Source organism: Pollachius pollachius (assembly GCF_949987615.1).
Source record: "Pollachius pollachius genome assembly, chromosome: 16".
Lineage (NCBI taxonomy): Eukaryota > Metazoa > Chordata > Actinopteri > Gadiformes > Gadidae > Pollachius > Pollachius pollachius.
Window position 1 is genome coordinate 16,752,225 of NC_136949.1, and position 23,905 is coordinate 16,776,129.

Consider the following 23,905-nt stretch of genomic DNA (forward strand, 5'->3'; position numbering starts at 1 on the left):
ACTCTCTCCCTGTCCAAGCTGGTCCTTAAAGTTGGGGGCGGGGCCCTCTGCTTTCTCTCAAATGGAGAAATGAAAGCAATATATTTTCTATACATTTATGCTAGATCAGCTTTGTGATATTTATATTAGGGTCCTCCCCAAACAATGTAGCCTAAAAGTGGCGCTGTGCCAACATTCTCATTTCCAGCGCAGTGGAAAGAGAAAGCACGTCAGATGATTCCAGTTCAGGTCTTGTTCTGTGTTTAATAGAATGGCTGTTGTTCTTTAAGAACCGATACAAGAACAACTAAATTACCAGATTGATAAGAGTTAATAGTTGAGAGATAAAAAGCACCCCGCTACTGGTCTAGCCTGATTCCAACAGTCCATATCACTCTGGTCTAAAACTTACAGAACTAAAAGGCAAAAAACTATCAAGAACAAACTTCACTCTTTCTAGTTACAACCAAAGATTATGTATAACATTTGTTGTTTGTGTCATCAAAATTGTGTTTGATGGAATAAAACCACCATAAACAGGTAATCTAGTGTCTGGGATCAATTTTGCAACTAAACAGTGTTTAAAGGTACATTTTTAGTATCCAAGAGGCAGTTTTAGAGGAAATAAGTAAATCAGGGGTTGACACTAACGGTTGCCCGCTTGCCCGAGGCAACTTAAAATAATGTTGAGATGATTTCTGGTTGCCCGAAAGGGCAAGTGCATTTTTTAGGGTTTGTTCATATAAAGGCTATATATTTAGGAGTTTCTAAAAACTGCAAACACCCATTTTCTTCCGCAAAAACACAAAATAGATATATTTGCAATTGATCAGCGCGCTGTCTTCTCTTCTCTCAGGCAGCGAGTTAACAGACACAGCGCTACAGTGAGAACATAGCCCCGCCTCCTGTCACTCACTCGCAGTGCGGTCTCTGGCAGTGATTCGGCACTAGTCCCAATGCTCTGTGTGACGGTGTTAGCTAAAGGTTAGCCAACACAGCTAGCATCTCAAGTGAAAGCTGAGCCTGCTCTAATTCCGACAATCTAAACCATATCATTCTGGGACTAAAACTCGCAAATAACAATTTAAGAAGAAACTTCTCTTGTCTTTTAACAAGCAAAAATGAAATTTTAGCTTTGTGATTTTTGTCCAAAGTTGAATCTGATCTCATTAAACCACAGTAAACAGATCATCCAGCGGCCAAATTTTGCAATCTAGTGGCCATATGTGTATTTGCGAATGTTTGGCTTGGGGCCCTATCTTGCATCCGGCGCAATTGACTTAATCACTGGCACATGTGTCGTAGCTAGTTTGCAACTGGCGCAGAGTGTTCTTTTCCCTCCTGCGCCACGCGTCGGTAAATTAGGGAATGATCTTGCGATTCGGCGAAAGGAGGAGGTGTGTTCTGGCGCAAACGTTCCCTGGTACTATTTTGCAGTTTCAGAAACCACTTGCGCCACAAACCAGAAAATACCTGGTTTAAAGTCATGCTATTTTAAGGGCGCATGCATAATGTTGCTTGTGCACTTCGCGCATACACCTTGCTTCTCTCATCTACCTAGCCACACATTCTTGGTAAATTATTTGGGAAAGAACAGCTGATACAGAGGTAATAAGTTGTACTTTTAAATCAATGCATCTGCAAACACCGTACAGCAAACACATATTTTCTTGACACAGACATCGTGTACATGCCCATAACTTTTAGGATTGATGAGTATTTGATCGTGAGAAAACATTGTTTCACCGCGAGTGAGTGTTAAAAAGAATGAATGAATGTGGGCGCGCGTATTTGTATATGTAAAAGAATTAATGAATGCGGGAGCGCGTGTGTGCGTCCATCTGTTTAAACACACGTAAACTAAACACGTAACGCATAATACAGTCCATGGCAATGTATATTAACGGGGGGACACATGCATATTAGGAACACAAGTCGATAACGATAATGCATACAATACTGATAAGAAACAATGTTTATAATGAATTGCGTATATCATTAAATAGAACCACAGTTACAACATATTTTTTTGAGGACTCAGTATTTCTGAAGTTGTGGAAGAAAAACTTATTCCATGTGTGAAATAGGCCATATTATTTGGCCATAAACTGAGCCATTTGAAGTTTGAAATTCATGTGCATTTGTCTCATCGGAGACTGCAGATGCGCTGTCAAAATATCAACTCGTCAGATTCAAATGCGCTCATGGCTCTTAAAGGGGATGGGAGCTGGCGCTCTCATTGGTTTATTGCACGTTACGCCCAAACCACACCTACGGGTAATTAGGCTACTTCAGACCAACCCTTTTCAGATTTGTGCCGGGTGCAAGAGTCAATTTTGCGCCGGTAAATTAGCGACATCGCCATAGAACCGCCCACAAAGCTACTTGCGCTTGGCGCTTCTCACTTGCGTTTCAGACCGTTAAAATAGGGCCCATGGTTTCATTCGATTATATTTGCCCTGAACTTTAAATAGAGGTGTCAAGTGTCAAATTGGTAAGATATCTACCTGTTTGTGTCTCATAGTACGACAGTGATACCAACTGAAAATGACCAACTGATAATTATTTCAGGTGGAAATGTAATCTTCCACTTATGCCGTAAAGTAGTATCCACATTGAATATTTTAATTGCACAACAATCTTTCTATTGGCACCAATATGTAATATTATAGCCCTAGCAGTTTTGGAGATATACTCTGTTTACTTTGGTTACGTCCTTTCTGAAAAAAACTGTTTTCCCCTGGTATCGAAAATGGTACAGAATATCAATATTTTTCCAGGTATAGTATCGAAGTTAGAAAATCCAGCATTGTGACAACACTACATAAACCCGATTGTGATTATTCAGTTAGACTTTCAAGAAACGTGAAAGTTAAAAAATACATATCTTTGCTACTACCTTGGAAATTTAGTTATTTACATTTGCATAAAATCCAGATGAAAGCATGCAGGTCTACATATAATTGGGCGATAGCTTTAATAGATTGCAACGGTGGACTGAAATCACTTCATGGCACGATGTGACCATATGGTAAATAAGTAAACAAAGAAGAAGTTTGTTATTTTTTAAACACGTACATATGTGGAAGCTAACATTCAGCTTCAGTCTGAGCTAGGATGAGTTTTCTGAGTTCCCCAAAATTAGGCCAGGTGCCTGGCAAAAAGAGGCCCGTTCACGATTCTGATTTTAATTTGGGCAAGTGAACATTACATTCGGGCAAGTCGAACATGACCTGTACTTGCCCGGAAAGGCAAGTGCTTTTGAAACCTTAGTGCCAACCCCTGAAATAAGTGAATTGATCAAATCAGAACATATTTCCTTCTTCCCAATCTGGTGCAGTTGGGATTGTTTGGATTGCTGTCATTTAATTCTAGTCACCTTTAAATAGAGAGGTCAAATGACACAATTGTACAAGGGGTTTCCAAGATATCCACCTGTTTGTGTCTCATCAAGTCTATATTGTAAATTTTTCATTGGATTTGTTTTATTTGGAGGTTACCTCCACCTCTACATCTTGCTGGAATTCACGTTATTTTCATCAAATATTGACCCAGCTACCTAGATGATGCGCTGTGGCCCTACAGTAATATAGTTCACTCTAACCAAGAAGTATCCAGATTAATTATTTCACTTCCACAATAATTTCACAGGTGTCATCATTCTTTTGGTAGCAAGATTACATATCATAGCCCTGGCAGTTGTGGTGATATAAACTACTTACTTTGGGTATACTATTTATGAAAACATAATAAAATAAATAAATAAATAATAATTGGCCTAGTGATGAGTTTATAGTATTGGATTGATAAGAGTACCATTAAAGTACCGGATCGATAAGCAGTATCGTTCAGAGTAACGGTATCGTTAAAATCAACGATACCCATACCCCTTAGGTTAAAACACTATTTTCTGATGGGATTAACAGTTAATGGCAAAAATAAGTGTTTAATAGTTATATATAAATACGTTATATCATTGGGTCACGTTTCTATTGGTAATAATTTCATTCAACAAATCAACAAACAAACCTCACAAAATATTGTCCTTGTTCTGGCTCTTTGCTAGAGCCAGCCAACAGCGACATGCTCATATACATTATGATACTAAGCATACAGAAGGTTGTCTAAAGAAATGAGACAAGCGGCAGGTGATGACGGAGATTAATGCCTTCAGCCCAAAGGTAATCTGAGGTCCCCTTGACTCATCTGAGCAAAGGCACAGTCTAATCACCCTGGAAGGAGAGCTTCACTGCACACACTTAAATTATCGCAACAATGGCTAAAGCAATTACATTATATCATGATTTCTTATCGTTTCTGGGGCCAAAAAGGACGGGCACAAATTGCCCGGTTTCAACACGCACTATGCTAACATTCCCTGGCCTCATGGTCATAACAAGAGTGTGGACTGCTGCTTAAAAAATGTTAAACCGACTATACAGACTCACATGGATGTGCAGAGAACCGATGCCCTTTACTGACACATGTGTAACATACGTTAACATTAGCCACACACATTTTTTTTTTGTGATGACATTTTGAGTGGTGTGGAACATAACATATCACTGAGGTAACTCATGACATCACACATTAGGGTACTCACCATACTAGTGATCTCTGGGTAGGCGGTCTCGACCAGCACCCCCCTGTTGGTGGAGACATATTCCACCAGTTCGTTGAGGGTGGCCCTCTTGATCTCTTTGCTCTTCAGGTCTATGACGGAATCCATGAAGTCAAAGAGCATGCAGCACTGCTGAAGCTTCTGGGTGAACAGCTCTTGCTGCTCAGTGGATGGAACATCTGGAGGCAAAGAGAGACCACAAAGAGACTGAGGTCACCTGGGGTGTCAACAACAGAGATAGGAGTGGTAATGACTATTGGTCCAAGGCCAACACAGAATAATGTGGCGATATTCAACCAAGACGGCGACTTCAGGTTGAGTGATGATGGTGCAATGATGAATATGCTTTCAACAACTCTGATGATATTTTCTACATTGTTACATCCCTTATTTGATGTTTATTCAACCAGGATACGATTTGAGATATCTTCTTTCTAAAAGTGTCCCGGCCTAGATAGGCAGCAGAAGTTCAGTACATCATGTCACAGACGGCCCATAACAAGCAATATTCAAAAACAAAAACTACAAAAGACAAAGAATAACAAACATGAGCTCTGAGTACAAAAGAGCATTTAAAAAGGTAAGAAGGTATTTTCAAGTCAAAGAATCTGCTTTCATGAAGATGTAAAAACACCAAGCAAGACAAGATCCTTCACCTTCATACCACTTGGTGGGGCAGAGGCCACAGCCCTCTGATCAGTCAAACGTACGGCTGCCGTCAAACACTGGCTAATCTCCGATCCAGAAGTTTGACAATTCTGTAACCGAACATCTGGGGGGGGAAGACTGCACAGGGCTGCGCCTGATACCAGCTCATGCCAGATGTTAATTTACGGAGGGTTTCCTGTTTTGTTCAGGAAATATTCATCCGGACTCAGCGAAACTCAGAGTGATAAAATAAAGGTTTTGTAAACACAGGCTTGTCTTCTACATGGGTTTAATTTTTAAACCTTTACAGACAACTTTTGACTTAAGTGTTAGCCTAACTTGCCCCTTGGCTACATGAAAGTTTAGTTTGTGTGTGCTTCAGATGGCATATTTTATGAAGCCCACAGATACAATCCACTGAAGCAGCACTCTGGAGATAGCGCCGTAGTCGCTGTAGTCGTGCAGCTGTGAGCAGCCCCATGGCACCGTGGCTTATCCTAACAGGTGTAGTCTGAGTTTTTGCTTAGTAGTAATATTTTTCTTTTTGAAAGATCGAAGTCCTGACAGCATTATCGACAAACAGATAACCTATTTGACCGTTTTTTTTAGTCCCTTCCAATCGATGGTCAGCTCCATCCCGTTTGTTGTGGTTCTGCCTTGTTGTTCCCAGTAGAGACCAACATGCGCCAAGACAGCCCCCAGGAACACATTAGGTCCAAACTCATTTGAAGCAAAGAGGTGAAATAAGTGATGTTTTGAAGTCGTCAAAAAAAAGGGTTTTCTCAATAATCCAATCATTATCATAAATGAAAGGCGACTCATCCATCATGCATTTAATTGTGTTTAATTGTTTAAGAGAAACAACTTCATTGTTTACATCCTTTTTTCTCTTACGTTTGCTGGGGGCCTCACACTGTGAAGCCTCTGCTGGAGGGCATTCCAGACAGAAGGCGCAGGCTGCACAAAGAAACAGCTAAATAAGTCCTTGGAAAGGAGGTAAATAACTGCCATCTTTCTAGACAATCAGTTTGTATGGCTACAATAGGGGGGAGGAGACCCAGGTTGGCTTTATATATTTATAAAACGGTGTGCCAACCTTTCATCTGAAGATTAGTGTTTATGGGAAGCAGGAAGAGGCCTCTACACTGCTCAAGAAGCTCTTTAGAGAAATTAACATTGGCAGAAGTGGACAAGATATTCCAGCATCCCTAGTTTACAAAGAGAAACGTCTTAACAAGTGGGAAAGTTTAATGGTTGTCCTCAACTGCGTCATGTTATCCTTGCAATAATAAAAAGCCTGCGTAATTATACGTTTCTTAAACGGTGCAAAACTCACATTATTACATGAATATGAAACATGGTTTTATCACACAAACACTGCCCAGTGGTGTGGGGCTTCAATTAACATTAGAGGCCTTTCATGGCTGAATAATCAAGTGTTCGTTCAGCAATATTAAGAGATGTCCGACTGGCCCAAAGCACTTTAAGAAGCACATGGCAGTGGGCCAGAAGTACAACGACACATTGTAAACCCTGCTCTGTTCAGGCTCGGTGCCTCCCTGCAGTGGAGGCTAGCGGCTCGGGGGGGAGGGGGGTCTGTTCTAGCACCGCAGGAGAACATAGAGAACCAGGCCATGAAGCCCCAACAACCGAACACTGAAAGGGTTTGAGGTGTTGCAAAATAAGATGCCCTCCAAGAACAACTCCTATAGATTGAGATGGAGAACTAACATACACGAGGTGAAATCTGCCATTGAGATGCATCTGGCCTGGGGTGTTTCAATGTTAACTACAAGATAAATAATGACATTGATAGATCCATTTTGTGTGATATCAGAGGATCTTCAATGTATTCAAGCTGAGTAATAAGTTCACACACAGAAACCCAACTCTTAATTCACCCACACACCCACAGGTAAAACATGGCAGAGGTATCAGAATAATGGAGAACAGGCATGCTGAGTTGCAGATTCTTCTTCTTATTGGGGGGGGACACATTCTCATTATGTAACGAGGCAGTGCAGCATTGGGGAGCACAGGAAAAGCAGGTGCTGCCAGAAAAACACCAGGCCAGGCTCACAGATAATGAAGCAATGTTCCGACAGCGGTGAAAGCTGACAAAAAGTACTGACGCAACCGGACCCTACCGGCTCACACTATCTGCTGCCGCTCTGGGAAGTCAATATTAAGCGTTGAAATAGATCCAGTCTGGTTGCTATAGTCAGCACTCTCCACGTGTATCTTTCCAAAACTGATGCAGCCTAAGAGGGCAGTGTTGTTCGGAAATGGCCAGCGAGCGCTATAGCAACAGGAATAGCCCGATCCAATTCTCTGAGCCCTAACCGTGGTGGTTGGTAACATAAGGGCATATTTTGCATTCCTTCCTTGTGTGCGCAAGAAAAAAAAAAAAAAGAAGGAAGAAATGGCTTGCTTCAAAAGCATCATTGCTTTTGGGCAGGTGTGTTGGGTCTAAATCTCGTGGGTGATGGACAGCTGGTAGAAATCCATCTAGCTAGTGTTTCACCTGAGCCTGCCAAGACATTTAGAACAACAGGAAGACATTTTTTTAGGCCTCTAAATTAAAATAACAATGGGTTAAGCACTCCTGTCTGCGTACATGTGGAATGGTGTTCAGTTTAATAGTAGTCAGCGATGCAAAATTTCTGCCACATGTCATACGGTCCCAGAAAGGGAAACTGTAATAGAACTAAATCAAAGTAATCTTGACCTCACAGGCATATCCTGCAGAGACGCACCATTTTATAGGAATCATGGATCCCATTGCGAATATTGGTTTACACTGAAGGTTATATCATCCCCACAACTCAATAGTTACACCTGAAACCAACTTGAAAGCCAAGTCAGAAAAGTATTCCCATCCATATTAAACACTGAGGCAGTCATCTTCCTTCTCCCACACAGACACATAATCATGACAGATACATGATGGAGCTGAAATGAATGCTGGATGTATGCAAGCCAATGTTGTTGTGGTGAGGGGATATGAGCAAATCTATGGTGAGGACGTCCGCAATTACCTTCCATTCAAGCAACTCTGCTTTATTGGTAGCGGTTTATATTTAGTGTGTTTATTTTGGGATGCTGCCGGGCCGGCAAAGAAACACAACATAATGTAGTTGGCAGGACAATACGCATCAACCAAATACTAGAAGTTATACAGAAACCCCATTTGTACTGCAAATTGTATCCTGGTATTTGCAGAAAACTACCAGGAAGGTCAGAAGTGCACTTGGAAAGTACCTGCACCATGCAAAATGTACAACAAACATATTTGTATTCTACATTGGCCCTCCTACGTTTACCATGTATAAAGTGCACTTGTGGTGCCCAGCAACATTATGTGCAAGAGTAGCCAGCCAGAACAAGACCAAAACAAGTGAAATGGAGGATATGCTGGCCAGATGACCTATAAGCCTGCCTGTAGCTCTAGCAGTATTATCTCAATACAACAACATGGAGCTGGTAGCCAGTTTTAAAAAAGGGTACAGGTTTTATTTTCCTCACATATAGCTCTTTTGCATTATGATTTACTCAATGTAACTCCATGATATATTGATCTATAAAATAATTTAGCATTGACTAACAGTTGTGGCAAACGTTAGTCTTCTATTCTATTCCACTTAATTTGTTTCTATTAGCAATAGTTAAATTTGCATTAAAACCAACATTATGTACATAAAAGTTATGAAACTGTCCATTGAAGTTACTGCACTATTTAGATTTTTCTGCAGACATATTCTGGTCACACAACAGTGCACATATTAAACTGCTACCCTCCCTCTTCAAACACCTCAAGGACAAAAACAGTTCTTGATTAGGCAATGGAATTTCAGTCTAGGTTGGGGTGAAATGGTGCAAGTTTTAATAAGCAGTGAGAAAGTATGAAATATGCTGAATCTCAACTACTGCCACAAAATAAGTTGGCGTTTCAGTCAGACCAGATCAATGTTTCCACCTTTTTCAAAGAGATACCCATTCACAGAGGCAACTTCATGATACCAGCAGGCCGTTTTATTTTGTGCTTACGTGAGTGAGCATCCCATTAAATGGACCAAGAGAAACGTACAACACGGGCAAACAAAACCGTAACACTGGAAATAATTATTTGTTATTTTGACACAAGGCCGGAAACAAGGTGACCCAAAATTGAAAGCAGCTCTGGATAACTTGAAAAGGGAGAGGCAACATTACACACATTTTGCCATCCTGAGGTCAAACACGCCACAGGTTCCCGACAATGAATTTCCTTTATTCTGCAATCTATCAGCGGCATTCATTCAGCCTGCATTTCCCAGAAAGCTGAAACTATGTGAAGTAGCAGTCAACTGGAATCCTCAAGTGCCAGGACATGTGCAGGCGACATGCATGAGTGACGAGTAGAAAAATGGAGTGACAGCAGCCTACTATAGGCTAAATGCGACTGTTAATGCATGACAGCAGACATGCCACGTAGGCCACATCACTCTGCTGGAGCTGCTGAACTGGTTTGGCATGAGACTGCAGTTCACACGCTGCTGTTTACACTCCATGTATGTCACAACAGAAGTAGAAACGCTTTTGACAGCCCAAATGTAACCAATCAATACAAACAAGAAGCTTAGCAAAACAACAACAAATCCTCAAACTGTGAACACGGCATGGATTAAAACACTGTGCATTACAGCGCATACACGCTCGTCTACTCTGATACAAAGTGTGCAAGTAAGAATCAAAGTCTTCATCCCTTCTGGTCTTATAAACATCCAGTGCCACACCGTAAACAGTAACCATCAGGGTCCATTTGGACAAGCTTCAAACACACAAGTACCATGGCAGGGGGCCACAGCTTCCTACCTCTGTCCACCCAAAATCAAGATGGGGGGGGGGGGAAGAGGAACAAAGGAAGGCCTCAATACGTACACCCATCAACTCTGCTTTCTTGTAAAGCCTAGTTTGTCACTAAGAATTGCTCACAATACTTCACAGGGATAGTGTGAAACCAGAGCATGAGAATAGAGATGGGCGATATGGCCTAAAATCCATATTGCGATATACATTGCAGCCTCTTGCGATAACGATATATATCACGATATAAAATCTGAACAAATTCAGAACAGGTTACATAGACCCTAAGGAAAGCCAAACTGCTAAATGTATTTAAAAAAAAAAGAGAAATATAGTATGTCATTTCGAGAACATTTATTGTGAAACACTGTAATCATACAACATAATGTTGCAGATAAATAAAATAAGTATTGGGTTTCTTTCCTTTAGTGCAAACCATTCTAAAAGGCACTACACTTAGTTTAAGTCCTTGGTTCTTAAATGCCACCCAAGATGCAGAGAACAGGAAAAACAGGTGTCTTTCTAGATAAGGAACAGACACTGTACTGACAATTTGGGATGGGCATGATTAATTGATGATCGATCATTGATTGTTACGATTTTTGTCGATTGCGTGACATTTTTTATCGATCAAAATGAGGTTGACCCAGCCGGAGAGGTGGTCTCGGAGACGTTGCTCAACATGGAGCAAAGAGGAGACGGAACGTCTTTTGGATATTTGGGTCTGATATCCAAAAGACATTCCGTCTCCTCTTTGCTCCATGTTGAGCCACCACCCGACGGTCCGACAAAAGCAAGTAAAAAGTATGGTGGAAAACATAACTTAAAAATGCCGATGCATTTAACACATTCCGAGTCAGGATGAGGGAGAAGGAGTTGGACCAGTCCGCAGATCAATGTATATCACGCTGGATATCAATGATTGTTTACTTTCACCGGTGCTTCCCCCCCCCCCCCGCACCCCCCCCCCCCCCCCCTTTTTCTTTAACGCTTTACCCCGCCCCAGACCTTTTTGTCCAATGATTTAACATTCTTTGCACACATGCAGTTTTGTTGACGAATTCTGGCACTGTTGCGAAAATTGCAATGTGAAAAGGAACCGCACCAAACCAAAAATTAAACATTGTATTTTGCGTCATCAACATGCATTATTGCGATAGAGCGATAGAATTAAAATCTCTACCGTAGGCCATTTTTTTATCGTTTATATCGTATATCGTTTATATCGCGCATTACTACATGAGAAGTCTCTGAGAAAGACAAATGTCAGATAATATGGTCAAGAGAGGTCAGGCAACATGTACACGAGGCAAGCACAGGGTTGAACCACTTCATAGTCTTCCTGTAAATTAAATATTGCCATTCTCTGCCTATTATAAAAATACATTCATAATCTGCAACAGAAAATCAGCAGAAGCTTTTTATTTCTGAATCTATGTGCAGTAAATAAGGTGGGTAATTGGTTTTCAAAATAATAATCTATTAACTAATTTCTAGATGCATAATTTTTACTTTGGTGTAGCGTGCATCACCAATTCCAATCACAGTGTCATTAGCAGATCAAAAATATGAATGGATTTTCCAGTGGACACGACAATGGAAACAAGACAATCAATAGGCCAATAATTGATGTGACAGAAGTGTTTTTCATGAGCCGAGTCAGAGGACAGTGTGCCCCTTGGGATGGGATGGTGTGAACAACACTGACTGCACCGTACTCAAGTATATGTGCAAAGTCCATATGCTGTAAGTGTATATGTAACTACAATTGGAGATAATAAAAATGATTATATACCAGTTAAACGAGTGCATGGAAAACTTCAGAAAGAAAACATAATGTAGAGAACCGAACAGTATAGAACAAAACGGAACAGCTGAATACATAATCAATTGTATATAGTTACTCACTACCCTGGTACTAAAATTAGATAGATGATAACACCCCCTGGAGTAGAATTAACCTTCATTCTACTTAGTCGTGGTGGGCTCAGCACAAATAACCCACAGACGGAAATACAGGCCTCAATGAAGCAGTCTATCTTGGGAAAGTAAAAATTTGCCTGGCTGCCTCGCAAGGCTTCTGGCTGCCATGGCAACTATTTCGGTGGGAGAATGAGTCATCTTTTCAATGTCTGTCAGAGACAACAGCGGCTATGAGCACTCTGGGCTCTCTGCTGAAGGAAGGAAGAGCATTCTCACTGCCTCACGTCCATTACAATTTGATGCATGATGAATCTCGCATTAAGATCACCTCTGGGAACCCGCTAGGCATTTATATGATGGCTATGATTATATCCTGGAAAATGTCAATTATGCATCAACAGTAAAATAGCAAAGATATCAGAAAAAGTGTATTCTTTGTGTATATATATATAAATATATATTTATTTATCCCCAACTCAATGCTTTAAATTAATAGTAAGGTCACCAGCGTAACTTATATTTCACCCAAGTTCAAAATGTCCCTCTACATTCATTTTAGAGCATTCTAAAATATAAAAAGTAAATATGACACTATATTCACAAAACACTACATGTCCTAAGCAGTCCGTCTCAAATCAAAATGTTACACAGAGTATTCCATCCCATGGTGCTAAGGCTAGTGATAACGCCTAGCTGATATACACAGTGCCACTGAGAGGTGATTAGATTATGCAAGTCATGGTCACTAACACAATCTCCTCACATTCAGCAACATTCAGTTAGCGTGGTTAAATAACCCAGATAAACTTTTAAGTACATGGATTGGATCAGCAGAGATTATCCAAGCCAGAACAATAATTGTGAGAAACTTAAAGCATGTGCGTTGCCAGACAAACGTCAGCTAGAGGATCGCTCTTTAGTGTGCTCGGATGGGCACTGTCCACTCTCCTTGAATCCTGATATGAAACACACCTTGATACGGGAGTGCGTCACTGATAATGTCGCAAAAGACATAGAAATTAGGTTCAGGTTCAATTGTTCAATCAAACACGTGCAGTTAAGCTTTACATGTAAAGGGAAAGAAAGCCACCTTATTTTAAGCATGTTTTCCATCATTCAATAAGAAGGCCAGAAATTGTAAAAATGAACAGCATAGGACAGTGAGAAATGTGTTTTATTTAATGCTGAAAAGCCATGAATGAACATTTTTATTTCAAAACAAACCGCACAAAATGATTTAGTGGTTACTCTAGTTATCCTGCTTCCAGAATCTAAAACAAACCAGCCCAGCATCATCAGGCCTATGATGGGAGAAAACACAACACTAGTCGATTATACCAACAAAGCCAATAGGGGTATATGGGCACTGCAGCATGCCATGCTTGATCAAGTTGGGCTTGTTCTTTGTGCATGGTGGTCTAGACAAGTGTATGCAGGGTCAAGGCCTTTGAGGAATTTCTACATGAAATTATCATTATCATGTTTTGTTTAATTTTTACTGGTATGAGCAAAGAACTTAACATTCTTGAAACAGCTTTCAAACCTCTAAAATCAGTAGGATGCTAAATGTTTTGTAGCATTTTGAATCAGGCAACTCAACTCAATTTATGGGTAACAAATTTAAATGAGACACGGTACATACATGCCGATATCGGCTAAAGCATACAGAGAAGTGATGTTTATTTAATAGAGGAAAAACGAGTGGGTGTAATAATAAGTAACATACTAGACAGTATAATCCATCATGGTGTCAGGAACTTGTATATGCATTTCTCCAACTGACTGTCCTCTTTATGAACCCAACATTGGTTTACTTGTATGGGCAACTCACATACCAATTAATAACATGCCATAATGTGACCTCTTGACCAAGCATGTATTAATCTACAAATCTTTTACAGTATAGACTTATCAAAATTTTGGGCTACACTATAACTGGGCAACACCCAATTGGTCCCATAGACACAAAGGCCCTACAGAAATATACGACCGATGCTGCTTCACTCAGGTCGACCTCATGACTTCTTTTAGTGTTAGACTACATGAAATAAATAGCCACCAGAATGTACTTTGGTAAGACAACTAGCCTTCAGTTTATTATTATGAAGGCTCAGGCTACTCAACACATTCTTAAATTTGACCAAGCCAACTCTGCTGTAAGCCATCTACAGCTAGCACATACCAGTATGCAAGCCAGATACGCACACAGCCGGTGGATGCTAGTTATTGAGAAAACTTGCAAGCTTATCGGCACACATCTAATAATAGCCTCACATCACTTGCAATTTACTCCAGATGCTATTCAGTCTCCCACACAAACTCCTCATTAATTTGCCACTGTATGACTGAACGTCAGTTACACCGTTAATGAATTCTGATCAAGCAGCCAACCTGATGACCAGCCTTGTCAACAAGAAACTAGGTAATGGGAGGATGCTGTGCATAATAGGATCACTGTGCAAGAGGAATGTGCATAGAATTTAGGCTAGCCCTTGACATCCATGTTTTTTTAAATATTATACAATTAGCTCTGCGCAATGTCCAACATCAAAATAACAATGTGTCATACAATGAGTAGCATACAGTAAACATTTGGCCAGCATACTGATTACTAGACGAAAACAGTAAGTAACAACGTGTCTCCTTGATGGATCTACGTACAACACACATGTTCCCTACAGTGTAAGAATATGTATAAAAGTTTGGATGACTTCGCCAACACGATTGTGAAACACATCCTCGTGTCACCATCTCGACACCAGGATGCGTATTTAACATGGCAAAACCAAATAAACGATCAATACCCTAGTATTTCCAGGCAGATGTTAGAGAAAGGACATACTATTTGGTGTGTATTTAACATGGCAAAACCAAATAAGGGCTAACACTATAGTATTTCCAGGCAGATGTTGGATAAAGGCCATAATGTATAAAGTGGTACCGTACCTTTGAGCTGAGGCAGAGGCGACAGCTCCACCAGGGCGCTCTGGGTCCTGAACTGGGAAGACCCTTGGGATTTTCTCTGTTTCTGGGCCTTCCTCATAGATTTCCTGGTGAAACCGTCCACTTTCTCTGATGCAGAGATAGCCGACATTTTTAGGAGTGAACTGGAAAACTGAACTTTTGTGAAACTACAAAAAAAAAAGACTATATCAAATAAGAGGCTGCAGTCCTCGTGTATTCTTCCATGCGTATTAGTGTCGATGAGCCAGCCAGGGATCGGACTCTCTACTCTGTGTGATCCAACATGGTCAGTTCAGATCGGGCTCTTGACAGTCTCCAAAACCTGCGGCATTCGGCCCCCTTTCGCCAGATGGATCGTGAGCCTCGCTATTTATTAACAAAACTCGCCAGGACAACTCATCCAAGTCGACGGATGCAGTGTTCAATAGGAAAAAACACACCGTTTTTTATCTCTATATGCCGCATTAACATGACTGAAAAACGGCCTACCTGTTGCAAAACGTATTACATGCATATAAGAGGAAAAGTTGTTTCCCCCACTGGGCAATAAGGGGTTTAACTGAGCTGAGGTCCAGAGCCGAGGGCTAGCGTACCTTTGCTAATGTTAGCGTGCTAGCGTTAGCCGACGTTAACGTAGCCCCGCTACGACGATAGTTTACGAATTCGGGTAATTCGGTGGATAAGGAAAGTTAATACGGAGGAACTTCCTTGGATTTCGCGAGAGCACCAGTGCACGGATAGTAGTTACTAACGACGTAGTTACAGAGGATTTCGAGTACACCACATTAACCGAACTGTTGTGACTGTAGAAAGCACATTCAACCTTGCAATTCCACCGTTGTCTTTACCGTCTGGTGGACTGCAGTGTGACAGCTGTACGTCACTGACTGGCAGCCCGGCCGCCCAATCACAGACCAGAACCTTTAAAACCTTAAACTTTTTAGACGAATAGGATTACTGTAACCGAACAGTAACCATGTGATATGTGAAAACAAATAGTGACCTTTTGCAGTCTGTAGGAATTGCTTTGTTACATCAATGGTTCTACCTCCTAATATGTTTAAGCAAATTGTTTATAATTGCAATGAATAGGAATCCCCCTTCATTACAGATGACAAAATGAATGAATAGCTTTTAAAAAATGTTAAATTTAATAAAATACACGTGATGAACTAATACAAATGGCTGAAAGCATTGTTAATCTGACCTATTATAAACAATTTGTTAAATGACAATGTACAACAAGCCACTTGGCATCAAGAAGGACATGATATATTAACAATGTGTATTGTTCAAATGTATATTTACATGCACATTTGGAAAATAAGAATGCATCACAAATGTATTTTTTTGTACATATATTTTGGAATGCTTTAGCCAGATTTAGAACACATTTAGGTTTAAAACACAATATACACATATGATCAGGAATTTAAACAGCAGTCCATGGAGATTAATCCAGTGTTCTTCTTTGGAAGTATGAGGATATCTTCTTTGCATTTTGTGGGGATTGTTCTATCTGAAAAACAGAAAATACTAAGTTAGAAATGGACTTTTAATTCAAAACATAAATGTGTAATTAATCAGCAAATCAATTCACCCACAACCTAATTAATAGAGGCCAGCCAGGGCTGCATAAACACAAACAAATCTAAAATCAAACCCCAGGGACAACCTCTCTGCTTAATATGAGAGCTCGGTTATCACAACAGCCCTTTCCGGCTCAAAGTGATAACAGATGACATCCCTTGTCCAATGACAAATTATATTATCTGGCCCTAATCAAACCATATAAAACATTGTTTGTTGCTCCCCTACTCTCCTTATATACACAGTGGTCTGATTCAGTTAAATATGCCTCGTCTTACTGGTGACGCCGGAGTCCTGCCATCTTGTTTCTTAGCACTACCGGGGCTCCTGGGGCTCCCTAGCTTGTTCTTTAACCTCTCGCCCATCATGGACAGCCAGTCCCCCTGCACGGGAGAGCAATTCTCCTTCCCTGGCGTTTGCGTCGGCGCTACCACCCGCCTGGCGCAGCTCTCCGACGGGGGCTCCACCCCTGCCTGAGGCTCTGGATCCTGGCGGCGGGCGGCGGGGCAGCACACGTCCATCAGGGGGCGGCTTCTCTTGGACGTGGGGTAGAGCTCGGCGACACAATTGCAGGGCCCAGCGCCCCCCCAGCTCCCCCGCACTCCCTCTCCGGTGTCCAGCCGGCGTTTGGCCCGCCGCTCTGACGCAGGGGCGGAGCGCGGCGTGCTGGGCTGGGGGCACGGGCTCACGGTCTGCCGTGGGGTCGGGCTGGCGGCGGGGGATCCGGCCAACCAGCTTTTGATGGACGTGGGCGTCCTCTGGCCGAGGGCATTGGTCTTGGGGTCCCGGGTTCTGCTGGAGGACAGGGGCTCCACCCCTGCCTGAGGCTCTGGATCCTGGCCGCGGGCGGCGGGGCAGCACACGTCCATCAGGGGGCGGCTTCTCTTGGACGTGGGGTAGAGCTCGGCGACACAATCGCAGGGCCCAGCGCCCCCACAGCTCCCCCGCGCTCCCTCTCCGGTGTCCAGCCGGCGTTTGGCCCGCCGCTCTGACGCGGGGGCGGAGCGCGGCGTGCTGGGCTGGGGGCACGGGCTCACGGTCTGCCGTGGGGTCGGGCTGGAGGCGGGGGATCCGGGGGAACGGGCCAACCAGCTTTTGATGGACGTGGGCGTCCTCTGGCCGAGGGCGTTGGTCTTGGGGTCCCGGGTTCTGCTGGAGGACGGGGGCATGCCAGCGGTGCTGGAGGAAGGCGGCATGTTGGCGCCACTGGGAGCGCAGGCGGCCAGCTGAGGGGATGCCAGGCCTTCCATGCGATCCGTGTTAGGGGTCTTGGCGGGCGTGCTCATCTCTTGAATGGCAGTGTCTTAGGGAAGGGGCAAGAAGAGCTAAGTCAATTCAATTGTGAACGAATTTGGGGCGATTTCATGACTCATTTCAGGACTCACAAAACGATGAATGATAGAGAGTCCAGCATTTTCAGGCAGGATTGTTATGGTTCACACAAGAGTTCACAGGAGTACGTTCGAGATGTATTATCGTTGGGAAATGTATCCGAATGATAATATCAGAAATTACATCAATACTCAATTACAAGTAGTTAATTGAATACGCATTGGTATAGTTCTCCTTGCACCTGGAGAACGCAACCTTCCTTTCTCAAATTGTATCACCACCGTAGCCAGTCTGATTGCCAAAAGTGAACAACATTTCATCACCATCCCTTCTTTATTGTGTAAATTCCTGTCACGCCTTCTTCAGACATGTGTCGTTTCCCCTTAAGGTATTGCAAATTAACTTTGCCTTTCCTAGCCAGGACAGTCTCCATGATGGTTCATTCCGCTCTACCTTTGTTTGGTTAGTAGGGGACTCAACAAGACCTAAATCGTTAAATGTTTGGGCCTACATTGTGACAGTTTATATGAAATATTTAACCTCTCTCTGAAGATGTTCGCCAGTTCTGCCAGTGTGTATGATCATGCTCCATTGAACCAAATGCATTAGCAATTAAAGTGCCTTACAAGGATTTATTTTTCATCATCAATTAAGCCTAGTCTAAGGTCTAAAGCCCCTTTAGACTTCCTGTTTTGGTAGAAGTGAGAGTTGGACCACTGAACGTCTAGTACTTACTTGGACTGGATTTATTTAGGCCAGTAGAGGGGGTCTTAGAACATGCCCATCCCACAAGATTGGCCTGCCCAACTGTGGACTTGTTTCCATCGATTCCCCGGTCGAGACGCCAGATTCGCACAGTGTTGTCATCAGAACAGGTCGCTATCTGCCAAGGGAATATGAGAGATTAACAAAATGCACAAATAAAAAAATATTCTGATGAAAGACAAATGTAGACATACATATGGCAGTTGTATTAGTCATACTTTTGCTATACTCTATGCTGTACATATCATCCTCGTAAACAAGCAAACCTTAGTAAAGTCTGTGGGGCTCCATGTGATTGACGTCACTTCCTGGCTATGTCCCTGAAGCAGCATGGGTGGCTGTTTTGGATCAGAGAGCTGGAAAACAAAAGTATCTGCTTGAGGAATGCAATAAAAGGTTCTAGATTACAGCAACAAAAAAAATGCAGATGGTAACTTGTATATTAAATGATAGATAGCCATATTGTGGATCTAACCTTCCAAATGTATGTTTGATGGTCGCTCGAGCCACTAGCCAAAAACTGGTCGTCTGGGCTTATGGTGGACTTGACGTAAAAGGAAGAGTTGAGGTGACCATTAAAGACAGCAACTGTGGAGAGGAGAAAGGAGAATAGAAATCAAACAATTAAAACAATACAACTAAACACATTTAGGTAGCATTGTGGCAGAACCCATGGCAAACAATACGACCATCTTTGTTTCACACACATTGTGTGAAAAACGTGAACAATTTCAGACTATAGACTATAATAGGAGTCTAATACTCAAATGTTCCACATCATCTCAGACAAGAGCAGGGGGTTCTCATTGCTGCCAATGTTGATACTGTATACAATACAGAAGATGAAAAGTGTACAGTGTAAACAATAGCACAGGCCCTGCAAATCTGCTTTTCTTCAGCTCTTAAAGTGACCATGGCCCAAAAGCTTGGGATGAGTAGCCCCATCTAGTGCTCAACACTAGTCATTTATACAGAAAAGAAGACAGGATGTGTGCACCAAAGACAATAATCATAATAGTAAATAACATGCATTCATGCAAAATTGTTATTGATCTGCCCGTTTACCTGGTGATGTTTTCATGCCGCAAACATTGAACATGTAGATATTGTCATCTGTACAGTTGGATATCAGATTCGAGCCAGTAGAGTCCAAAACAAGGCCTGAGTAGCCTGCAAATGTGGAAAAACATTTAGATGTTATTATCACGTCTTCGGTTGAGTTTGATAGCTGCGTGGACAAACTTAACCTGAAGGAGTGTCGAAACAAACCTAGTTTGCGTGTGCTGGAGCCAGGATAGGGATACGTCTGGAGGGGCACGGGGTCGTGGTGGTGGGCAGTGTAGCTTTTCCTCAAGTCCCACATCTTTATAACACTGAAGAAGAATAAAACACAGACGGTTTAAATGGTTTATCCAGACAAGTCTGTATTACTTAAAATATCAATAAAAAACACAAACTATATATTGTTGAATTTACATTTCTCATCTTTTTTTAACTTGATGTGTTTCTCTATTGTGAACACAGAGACAAATCTTTGAACAAATCGGGATGGACAAAACGTGTCATCCTTGTGTCTGGGAAAGATTAGCTGCTTCTGTACAGGACTCAACATTTTAACGTGTGCATTGATACAACCCTAGTGTTCATCATCCATACATCCTTGAATGGCCGACATGTCAATCATGCCACTAAAGCCATTGGTTGATGCTTACCCATCCACGGCGCCCGATGAGATGAGCGTGTGTTCATCCTGGAACAAAACCACTGTGACACTTTGCTGGGACTGCTGTGTGAAACCAAATGAGAGGGTTGAGATCGTGGTCCATTACATATGTAGACCGTAATACATGTAAACCGTAACATATAATAAAAATAATTAATAATTGATTGAATCTATATAGCGCTTTCCTGGACACTCAAAGACGCTTTACAATTTACCTCCCTCACCACTACCAGTATGCAGACCGTAACATATGTAGACCGTAACACTAACACATGCAGACCATAATACATGTAGAGCATTATACATGTAAGACATTAATACAGTGAACTGAGCCGTGGGGGTGGTGTGACCGGGTGGAGGGAAACTCACCAAGCTGTTGGCCATGCTCCGCACGCTCGGCCGTCTCTTCTTCAACTGCGAAGGCGTGTGTCGCTCTGATTTATTGTGTGCACCACTGATCTGTTTCACCTGCCTGTAGAAACCGTCTGTAAGGGAAAGATTATATTGAATAAAGAATCACACAGCAAACCAAGAGGCCATGTCTGGTATAGGCAAACACTTCATATGTTTAATGTTTTGTTATTTGATGTCCTGTGTAGATCGACCCGACAGGGCATGATGTTACCGATGTAAGCCACTCTTGCCAACAATACCTGCTCGGTATTGTACGGTGCTTTGTTTAGAACCATCTACCAAACAGCGAACATCATATGTACCTTTTTTGCTGCATCGAGTGTCCCAGACCATTATGTGTCCGTCTCGCCCCCCAGTACAGAAGACAGCTGTCGGTGAGAGGAGAACCAAGACGTTTTCATTAGTATGAGAGGAAAATAAGGCGGCAAGTATAGCACAAACTACAACAAAAAGAGTGCAACTAAGCTGTACCTTTCTCCCGCTTTGAGAAGGCCACAGACTTAAGGCTACACTGGTGACCCTTGAAGGTGCCCAGGAGTTCCCCAGAGTGCACATCCCAGAGTTTGGCCATCTGGTCACCTGAAGCGGTTACCTTAAGAACAAATACATAACAACACAAATGAGACAAAAAAACTATTTCTGATGGAGTCCAACTCGCTATGAACTGAGAACAAAATATGTCAATCAGTTAATTGTGACAACAGAGAAGAGACGGGGAAATAAACACATTACATACCACGCTAGATTCACCAGGCACCCACGCTATGTCAAAGACAGCATTCTCGTGTGCCATCCATTCTGTAGTTGAATATCAAGTACATTATATTGTAATCCAGGTCAAGTTTGTGAACCAACCAACTACTCAAACAATTTCAGGTTTTGCAAAAAGAATTCAATTATAAGCGATTAGAGCGACAATGGTGTGTTTGGCTAAGGCAATGCAGTAAACTCACCTTTAAGAATTGGGTTCTCATATCTCTCCGTGTTGTATAACCTGACAATCCCTTCTTCGTTTGCCACGGCAAGGACCCTTTCCATACCTTTCACTGCACACAGAAATTAATTAGTTAGAGATGATGAATAGTCAGTGAACTGGATCAATTAAACTCAATGAACACTCGATGCATGACTGTAGCCCATTGCTGCATTACCAGAAGAGAACTCTAATCCAAACGGTGGAACGGGCACGCCCATGTTGCCGTATGAAATTTGTTCATCGTGTCGGGCACATTGGTACCCTTCCAGTAGAGAGGTCAATGGATACCTCGGGCAGGGAACTGGAGGAAGGAAAACATAAATACGTGTTACATATACAATGAGGTATGAATCATATGACCACATCAATATATCTTGGCAATGCATCACGGGGTTATGCATTGTTCACCGACACATTCTCGAACCATGCAGCTACTTTATATTTGTATTACTCAAGTCAAAATAAACCCAACGTAATACATTTGCAAGCAAGGTCACCTCCACAATAATAAAAGGTAGATCCATTTTGTTAAACCATATGCGATTTGAGATCAGCTAACGTTATTCCGTTGCTACCGTTGTTATGTATCGGAGCAACGAAACGGTACTAAAGTAATTCATTTTCGATCGCTGTGTTTCTCACCATTGTGCCTCTTTCTGCAGACTCCTCGGTCAACAAGTGAACGAAAAAGCATCGTTTAAACTCTGGAAGAAGTAAACGCGATCTTATTTCAACCGGATTAGGGACCTTTTCGGATCCGCGGTGGTCGCAGCCTGTAGCTTCGTCTTTCCCGCGAACAGGACGTTCCTCCGAAGAACCAAATCCCCCGCCAAACTGACGTCACGATCTACCATTGGCCAGTTTATTCTTCCTCTGACGTCATGTACTGTTTCCTTCTCCTGCTCGAACTCGGGGCCATATTAGTGTATTATTAATCATACATTATTTGAACAATGTGCTTTTTTCCCCTCCAAGTTGGTTGTTTCAAAAGCAATCATACGTTGTACTTGTGTGTGAATTATCTCTCTGGGGAACACTGGTGAACGAAATAAAACCAGGAGGATAAAAAAACGTGAGTAATGTATGATCAAAGAAACATATCCGTTATGAAAATAAATATCAACATACCACTATTTTAATGTTTCCTTCCCGTCAGGTTTACGTGACCCTATTTCACAATGCATGTTTACAGTTTATGTTATAAAGACAGCTTCAGAGATTAGGCGCATGATTGAAAATGTCATTCAATTTAACTGTAATTATCCCACGTAAATAACGTTTAATATAGCCTATTATCAGATTAAAATTTGCGTTGCTAAAGCAGCAAGACCAGAAGGCTCAAGATGAACATTCACATGAAATTAAGGAATCTGCCAGATATACAAGCCTAAACAGACAGATATTTTCTGAGCCAAGTCCTGTTACAGAAAAAGATTGACAAGCCATAAACACACTTTCCCAAACTTAGAATTTACTTTTTTCAGAATAAAAAAACTTGAAACCATTTTCGATCAATATTTTTAATAACCTCCGTTAAGTATTCCATAAAACTGTAGTCAACATTTGTGTTGCTTAAACTGCAACAGCATTTCTCATGCGAGAAGCGGCCAATCAATATGCTTGGTTAAGGATTTTACAGTACTACACCTTTCTTGAATACTCTCAATATGGCATCACCAACCACATATCCAAGGATGCATTCTGATGAACAATCCATAACTATTTGGAGCCGAGGGTATGGATTCTGTTCTGGCGGCAAAAGGGGTTGCCAACATTTTAAAACAAAATGAGCACATCTAGCGCTGGCGTTCCCTTTGGCCATCTTCTACCGGCTCCATGCAGGGAAAATATTTTTTCATTAAATACAACTGTTGGGACTTTAGGATTAAGTCAAGTGGAACGGGTGGGAGGACGGGGGTCGCTAGAATTTGGCTGGGCCTTAGCGGTTTGGGAGCAGGATTTGTGTTGGTGTGTAAACATCAAGATGGGCTATGTGCTGAGTGTGGGATGCTTGAGACGGGGCCATATGTACTACTGCTCTGCAAGAAGGAGGAGACGGAGACATTGTTTTGCTCTTTGGCAGACATTAGTGTGACCACTATCTTGGGTCCTGCCGTCTGCATAT

The 23,905-nt window shown here is 42.0% G+C and overlaps 2 protein-coding genes across 2 annotated transcripts in view; both read right to left on the reverse strand.

The window, feature by feature from the left end:
- Positions 1-15,820, reverse strand: part of ppp2r5a (protein phosphatase 2, regulatory subunit B', alpha isoform) — a 38,373-nt gene extending 22,553 nt beyond the window's left edge. The window contains exons 1-2 of the mRNA XM_079753821.1: positions 14,963-15,820; positions 4,583-4,779 (exon numbers count right to left, since the gene is read on the reverse strand). Of these exons, the coding sequence (XP_079609947.1) occupies positions 4,583-4,779; positions 14,963-15,110 (345 nt within the window). The 5' untranslated portion in view covers positions 15,111-15,820. The remainder of the gene's footprint in view (positions 1-4,582; positions 4,780-14,962) is intronic.
- A 446-nt stretch (positions 15,821-16,266) lies between these two features.
- Positions 16,267-22,564, reverse strand: dtl (denticleless E3 ubiquitin protein ligase homolog). The gene is made up of 15 exons (XM_079753281.1): positions 22,423-22,564; positions 21,956-22,081; positions 21,758-21,850; positions 21,541-21,602; positions 21,276-21,396; positions 21,107-21,172; positions 20,760-20,875; positions 20,380-20,453; positions 19,937-20,040; positions 19,733-19,837; positions 19,143-19,255; positions 18,934-19,023; positions 18,638-18,785; positions 16,849-17,873; positions 16,267-16,499 (listed from the first exon to the last, which is right to left on the reverse strand). The coding sequence occupies exons 1-15, from the start codon at positions 22,472-22,474 to the stop codon at positions 16,434-16,436; spliced, it is 2,361 nt and encodes a 786-aa protein (XP_079609407.1). The 5' UTR covers positions 22,475-22,564; the 3' UTR covers positions 16,267-16,433.
- Positions 22,565-23,905: the final 1,341 nt, after the last annotated feature.

What these genes read in the sequence shown, in the direction of transcription:
- dtl (XM_079753281.1), bottom strand. Translation starts at nt 22,474, where the DNA reads ATGCTTTTTCGTTCACTTGTTGACCGAGGAGTCTGCAGAAAGAGGCAC. An exon ending in TGAGAACCCAATTCTTAAAG is followed by an intron (nt 21,603 to 21,757) that starts GTGAGTTTACTG and finishes ATTCAACTACAG; the next exon opens with AATGGATGGCACACGAGAAT. An exon ending in GCAGGACTCCGGCGTCACCA is followed by an intron (nt 16,500 to 16,848) that starts GTAAGACGAGGC and finishes TCTGTTTTTCAG; the next exon opens with ATAGAACAATCCCCACAAAA.